The 7,144-nt window shown below is 50.6% G+C and overlaps 1 protein-coding gene across 1 annotated transcript; it reads left to right on the plus strand.

Annotated features, from left to right (window-relative positions):
• Nucleotides 1-242: 242 nt before the first annotated feature.
• Nucleotides 243-6,322, plus strand: LOC118689559 (cytochrome P450 4A6-like). Its single transcript, XM_036387900.1, has 12 exons — nucleotides 243-428; nucleotides 1,264-1,405; nucleotides 2,092-2,136; nucleotides 2,221-2,348; nucleotides 2,767-2,891; nucleotides 2,974-3,125; nucleotides 3,331-3,437; nucleotides 3,607-3,797; nucleotides 4,094-4,227; nucleotides 4,652-4,716; nucleotides 5,378-5,460; nucleotides 6,154-6,322. Exons 1-12 carry the CDS (start codon nucleotides 243-245, stop codon nucleotides 6,320-6,322), a joined length of 1,527 nt encoding a protein of 508 aa, XP_036243793.1.
• The last annotated feature ends 822 nt before the right edge of the window (nucleotides 6,323-7,144 follow it).

Raw genomic sequence — 7,144 nt, forward strand, 5'->3', positions numbered from 1 at the left:
CAGGGACAGGCTGCAGAAAGCAGGTCAAAGGGGGACTGAGTGCACTGGCTGCCGGCCGAGCTGACGCAATGCTTGCCCTGATGTTCCAGCAGCTATAAATTGCTGCCAGCTCCACTTCACCAGGCTCAGCTCCCGCAGAGGAGGAGGGAGAGGATTTTCACCTGCACTGAGCTCCCCACCTGGCTCAGGTGTGAGAGGAGCTGGTGAGAAACAGGGAGGAGAAGGCAGCGTCCTGGCCCAGCATGGCATCTCTGCTGGACAACATAACCAGACCTTCTGCTGCCCTCCTGCAGCTGTCTGTGCTGCTTGGTGCAGCCTTTGTGCTGCTGAAGGTGCTCCAGTTCTACTGGGAGCGGAAGAAGCTCATCAAAGCTCTGGAGGCATTCCCTGGCCCCCCGAAACACTGGCTCTATGGCCACAATCACCTGGTAAGGATAGCTGGGCTCAGTCAGGGTGGGTTTGTCCCAGCTGTGCAAGGTATCAGTCAGGATGGAGAAGGACTGGATGGGGTGTGCCTGTGACCTGCTCCTGTCTCTTCCTACAGGAGAAAACTTCTGTGCAGGGAATGCCAAGGCTTCTGCAGGGCAGGAGAAAAGGGTGCTGGATATATGGTGTGCATCATTTAGCAAAAAACATCATGGTTTTTCAATCATGTAGTTAAACAAAGAGTCATGGGACTTCCATAAAGTTATTTAAATATGAGCAATCATAATTATTGTCTCTTTGCTACATTAAACCTTCTACCAAAAGGAGTGTCTTACCCTATAGCTGCTGAAGAAGACATGGCCACAAAAGCAGGGTGTTTTAATGCAGCCATTTTCATCAGGCTATAGTGCAGATGCTTTGCTTTCACACTGCATGCCCACCTTGCACTGCTGAAATTGGGGGACAGGGGTGTGACAGCTTTGGTCCTCCTGGCCTGTCCACCAGACATCCTGGCATTGCCTGTGCCAGCTGCAGCCCCCAAATGCAACATGGAGCTGTTCCAAGCCCAGGCCATCCTAAAGAGTCTCAGATACCACCAGCCCAGCAAGGGACTCTCCATGGAGCTGTCTTGTGCTGCAGGGATTTGGTGGCTCAGGCAGCTTTGCCTCTTGTGCACAGTCCCTTTGCAATGCTCCTCCTCTCCTCCACCTGCAGCATAAAAGCCCCTGTGTGGCAAGTCCACCCACTCTTCCTTCATTTCCCAATGGAGAATTCTACTCTCCCTGGCATGCCCCTCTTTTTCTGCCTTTATTAATCCCTGATTAACTCTCATTGCAGTTAAAATCTGAAAATTTTTTACACCAAGTAGTGTCATGGGGAGAAGAATATCCCTATGCCTTTCCCAGATGGTTTGGACCAGTCGAGCCATCTATAATCATTCACCATCCTGAATATGCCAAAACCATACTTGGCCGAGCAGGTGAGTCTCTGCCTCCAGTTCTGAGAAGTCTTTGACACTTTCCTACCAAGAAAATACTGGGAAACTTGCCTGGAGTTATCCCCTCTGCCAGTTTCCTTCACAGCTATTGCAATTCTTCTTTTGCTCCTCTTTCACACACTCCCAGGCTGCCCCAGATTTCATGCAGCAGTGTGTATTCCTGTGCAAAACAGAGACCAGGTGCCTGTTCCTTCCAGTTTCCTGTCAGTTCCCAGTTTGAGGGTCATCTGTCTTACTGTCTCTTACGGCTTCTACCACCACAATATTTGTATTTCCCAGTAAAAGTGTGAGCTATCATGGCAATGGCTCTCAGAAAGCATCTTAAGTCTTCCCCTCTGCTCCCTTCTGTGCATCATATCAGTGGTACATACATGGCCTTCCCCAGTAACTCCCACCCATTGTTCTCAGTTTTGGAATTTGCCATGGCTGTTTCTTTTCCACACACATTTTCTTGTTGTAACTTTCCCTGTTTTTTCAAGTCCTCTGCAGTCATAATTGTAGACGATCACTTTTAAACTCAACCTCTGGTGGTACAGTATTTAAATGAGATTAATTCTATCATGTGATTTAGAGGGCAAAATCTAATGCAAATTTATCCTGAATTTTCTCTTTTGTTGTGTTGAATTCATCAGTTATTCATGCATTTCTATGTTTGTTCCATGTTACAGATCCCAAGGCTAGTGCAGTCTACAAACTCCTAGTTCCCTGGATTGGTAAGGCAAAAGCAGTAGTAAGGCTGTCAGAGCTGTGATCAGGGCCTGCAGGAACTGATTGTGCCTTTGCTCTTTGTGCTTCAGGGAAGGGACTGCTGATCTTGGAAGGAAGCAAATGGTTCCAGCACAGGAAGATGCTCACCCCAGCCTTTCACTACGATGTGCTGAAATCTTACGTGACCCTGATGTCAGACTCAGTCAAAGTGATGCTGGTAAGAATCCCCACTCCTGCTACTTTCACCTTTCAGCCGTGAAACAGTGAAAATAAAAAATGAGTAAGAGAAAGAGACAGCACTTAGAGTTTCTACTTTCACTGAATTTTTGGAGTAGTTTTGGAGTTCTGAAATTGCTCTCCTCACCTTCCTTTGGACATTCCACTTATTCTTTCTCTTTGTTTGCCAATAAAATCAACCACTGTAAGGATATCCTTTCATACCCTGATGTGCATCCTTTCGTACCTGGGAAAAGAAATGCACAGAGAGTTAGATTAGATTCACAGAATATAATGAGCTAGGGCCTCTGCTTCCAGAAAAGAAAGCAATTAGCAGTGTGGATCTGGGAAGAGGGACAGGAAAAAAGACCTGACCACAGATGGTGGTCTGTCTCTCCTTACCCTGGCTCTTCCTCCAGGATAAATGGGACAAGAGGATCACAGAGAGGAGGTCAGTGGAGCTCTTTCAGGATGTCAGCTTGATGACACTAGACAGCATCATGAAATGTGCCTTCAGCTTTAATTCCAACTGTCAGACTCAGAGGTCGGTGCCTGAGTTTCCAAACCCTGGGAAAGTGAGTGCTCCTGTTTCACCACTCATTTTGCTGACCTCTGCCTCCTTACAGCAACTCCAACTATTATATTAGAGCTGTTTTTGACCTGAGCTACCTCCTGAGCGATAGGATCCGGAATTTTCCCTTCAAGGTTGCCTTCTACAACTTCACTCGCAATGGCCGCGCGTTTCAGGACGCCTGCAAGCTGGCCCATACCCACACAGGTATTCCTGCCCCTTTCTCCCAGCCCTGTCTCCCAGCTGAACCTCTCTGCCGCTTGCCCCCTGGAGTGGCTCAGAGTGGGGTTACAGCATGGACTGGCCAGAGGGTTACACCTTAAACAGAGTCCAAGCTGATGGCTGAGCAGCCAAGCACATGAGGGTGCTCTGGAGGGACAGGATGCACAGATCTGATCTCTCCTCTGTGCAGATCAGGTAATAAAAGAAAGAAAGGTGTTGCTCTCCAATGAGAAGGAGTTTGAAAAGATCCAGAAGAAGAAGCACCTGGATTTTCTGGACATTCTTCTTTGTAGCAAGGTAAGTGTTTGAGATGATTGCACCAAATGCCAAAGAACAGAACTGTGTGGCACCGAGGGGGCATCAGCACAAGAAGGGGAGCACAAGAGACACCAAATCATACAAGTCCTTTGGGTATAAAAACAAAAGACCTGCGTGCTTGGGAATGACATGCTCTCCTCTTTCTTAGGATGAGAATGGAGTTGGACTGTCCGATGAGGACCTGCGTGCTGAGGTGGACACCTTCATGTTTGAGGGCCATGACACGACAGCCAGTGGCATCTCCTGGCTCTTCTACTGCATGTCACTGCACCCTGAGCACCAGCAGCGCTGCAGGGAGGAGATCCAGGGCATCCTGGGGGACAGAGACACCATTGAGTGGTGAGATAGGCCTTCTTACTCCTTCATCTTGAACTCTTTTAATTTACCCTTGAAGGTCTTGGACATAGTTCCCCCCAGCATTCTTCTCCCTAAATTGGAGGGAGAAGGATTTGATGGGTGGACTGTTCAGTAGTTGAGGGATTGTTTGGAAGGTGGCATCCAGTGGGTGGTGGCCAATTGTCCAGATCAGTGACAAGTGGTTTCCCCCAGGGGTCTGTACTGGGACAGACCAGTAACACCTTTGTCAATGACATAGACAAAGGGATTGAGTGCATCCTCAGCAAGTTTGCTTTCAGGGAGGATCTTGGGAAGATGACCTACACCACGATGTGCATCAAAGAGAGCCTACGCCTGTTCCCGCCCGTTGCTGGTGTGTCCCGAGAGCTCTCCAAACCCGTGACATTTCCTGATGGACGCAGCTTGCCAGCAGGTCTGTTGAGTTTGTCCATGCTTCATGCTGCTGTCTGTGACAAGGGGGCCTTCCTTGCTCTGTGTGGAGGGGCTGGAGGGTCTTCCAGACTCCCTTCTCTCCCTGTAGCTGTATGGAGCTATCACAGCTTGCTCCCACAGTGAGCCTGGAAAGGGTGGCCAGGCAGAGTCCAAGGATGTGCTCCAGAGCTCAGAGGGGACTGTGGAGTGTTGTTCCTGGCCAAGTGAAAGTGACACACTGATAGAAAAAAAAGGGACCCAGCTCTGAGATCTTTGTTTTTGATGTGTGAGGTGCTCAGGAGATCCCTGCCAGATCTCCTGCAACAGCCCCTGCAGAGCCCAGGGAGGGAGAGCATCCCAAAAACACCTCTCCTGCATTTTCACTCTGAGCTGTCATGAGCTTTTCCTCACTTTTCTTTTTACAGGCTGCCAGGTTGGATTGAGCATATTTGCTATTCACAGGAACCGGGATGTGTGGGAGGACCCTGAGGTATTTCACCTTGATAACAAGAAAGGGAGGATGGTCTCTGAGCCCAGATTCCTTGAAGAAGGCAGCCTGTGCTTCCCTGCTATGCTTTTTTTATTTTCCCCTTGTCATTCTAACAGTCCACATCTAAATACAAAGTTCAATCGAGTCACCAAACGCCCCAAAGGCTTTGAACATGACAAAGGGCTGGGAAAGGGTGTTCAACAGTCTCTCTTTGTGCATGGGGACACAGAGATGCTCTGGCTGCTTCCAGTTGCCCTGTACACATTTAGAATGGTATGACAATTCCCAAGCCCCACAAGAGAGTGTGTGATTTGAAGAGGAAATTTTAGAGGCTTCAAGACATAACTGGAAAGTTTCAAGAAGGCTGCATAGCTGCCTCTCTCCAGGCTGTCTGGAGAGCCAGGATCAGGCATCTCTGGAATGGAGGGATCCTGGAATGGATGAGAAAACCCCTGCAGGCACCTTGGGCATTGCAGTGGGTGACCTGGGCATGTCCAAGGGGAGGATCCACTCAGTGGCTTTGTAGAGAGATGACTGCCATCTGCAGCTCCCCCAGGAGGAGCAGAGGCCACATCCAGCCCTAACCTGGGCACCAGGGAAGGACCTGGTGCTGCTCAGATCGCACCAGACACTGACCAGATGGTCCTTGTTGCTCCCACAGGTTTTTGATCCCCTGAGGTTTTCTCCAGAGAAGTCAGCACAGAGGCACTCCCATGCTTTCATGCCTTTCTCTGCTGGATCCAGGTGGGAGATCCTTCATCCCTCTCCTTCCTCTCAGGCTGCCTTGCATGTGAGACCTAGCTCAGATGCGAGCTCCTAAGGCCAGTCCTCCCTCAGTCTCCACAAGCCAGGCTGGCTTGGCCAACTCAAGCAGGCTTTCCATAACAGGATCTCCTCTAACAGGATTTCCATGCTCCATCAGCTCTGTGGTCACTGTAGGATTTCACACATTTTTTCCTGTGGCTTTGTGGAGATGTTTAGATTTTCTGTTGCCTGCATTGGGAACACCACCCCCTTGTTTAGGGGTGAGTCCCAGAGTGCCTCAAAGCCAAGGGGGCCAAGTCTCCATGGGTCCCATGCTGTATCAATAGATGTAGGATAATGAGGCCTCAGTAGCTTGCAAGAGGATCACCTCACAGAGCCAGAAATGACCTTTTGGAGGTGTCTGGGCTTTTATCTGGATCCTGGCTACACTTCCTAGTGAAGTAAGACCCTGTTCTCTCAGTCTCATATCTTTCTTCAATGTTTAATAATAAAATAAATAGCAATACCCCACCACAGAGCTGGGTGCGTCAAGGGGCTTACTAGATAAGCTGTAGTGTCATCCTCACAGGAGCTGGAGGTGCCCCAGCTCTCACATGGGGTGAGTCCGGCTTGGGGGTGGCTGGGGCCAAAGGCAGCAATCAGAGCATGTGTCCATGTGTCCCCTCCCTGCAGGAACTGCATTGGGCAGCAGTTTGCCATGAATGAGCTGAAGGTGGCCCTGGCATTGACCCTGCAGCGCTTTGAGCTCTACCCAGACCCATCCAAGCTTCCCATAATGATACCACAGATCGTCCTCAGGTCCAGCAATGGGATACACCTGCATTTGAAGAAGATTTTCTGATCCCACAGGGTACGGTGGCAGGTGGGAAAGAGCTCTCCCAAGGGACACCCTCCACCCAGAGGTTTAAGAGGGGATCACCAAACAGATCCACAGTGGAGCTCTCCCACATTAACCCCTGTCCTACCATCATCCAGAGGGGCTCGCTGAGCCCGCAACCACCAAACCCAGCAGGTCTGTTCCCCTCCTTGCCAGGGGAGAAGCACTGCTAAGGGGGTTCCACAGCAGTGCTGTGGCTCATCCTTCACCTCCAGGGCATCCTCCATGTCCTGCTCGTCTCCAACCTGCCCTCACAGTCTCCCTGACAGGACTGCTGTCCCCTGCCTGTAGATTTGCCCCATTGTCAGTTCCCCACTGGGCTTGGCAGTGAACAACACCCAGCCTGGTTTGGGTGCCTAAAGCCTGGGCACTGCCCCAGCACAGCCCCTCCCCTGCCTCCAGCCTGGGTGTGCTTGGCCAGGAGGGCCCTCCCTGCATCCCCACACCACCTCCCAACAATTCCTGCTCTGGGGCTGGCACTGTGCCCACCATTATGGAGATGAATGCTTGTGGTTCTTTTCTGCCCCAGCTCTGAACTTCCTTGAGCCGAGGGTGCTCAGGAGCCAGCACAGAAAATGCCACCAGCTAACCTGAGGAAGCACTTGGCACACTGGAAACAGCGTGTGACCTGCATTGTTCTCCTCTCTGAAATGAAAATAAAGACTTGTGGGGATGAGCTCCAAGCATGACTGTGGCTTCCTTTGCATTTGGAGGCCCAGCAGGGTGCAAGAGGAGTCCCAGCAGGCCAGAGGCAAGGCTGTGCAGTGCTGTCAGTGTTTTCTCAAG

This window comes from Molothrus ater, chromosome 9 (genome assembly GCF_012460135.2).
Source record: "Molothrus ater isolate BHLD 08-10-18 breed brown headed cowbird chromosome 9, BPBGC_Mater_1.1, whole genome shotgun sequence".
NCBI classification, from domain to species: Eukaryota; Metazoa; Chordata; class Aves; order Passeriformes; family Icteridae; genus Molothrus; species Molothrus ater.

What these genes read in the sequence shown, in the direction of transcription:
- LOC118689559 (XM_036387900.1), top strand. Translation starts at nt 243, where the DNA reads ATGGCATCTCTGCTGGACAACATAACCAGACCTTCTGCTGCCCTCCTG. An exon ending in ACTCCTAGTTCCCTGGATTG is followed by an intron (nt 2,137 to 2,220) that starts GTAAGGCAAAAG and finishes TTTGTGCTTCAG; the next exon opens with GGAAGGGACTGCTGATCTTG. An exon ending in ACTCAGTCAAAGTGATGCTG is followed by an intron (nt 2,349 to 2,766) that starts GTAAGAATCCCC and finishes CTCTTCCTCCAG; the next exon opens with GATAAATGGGACAAGAGGAT.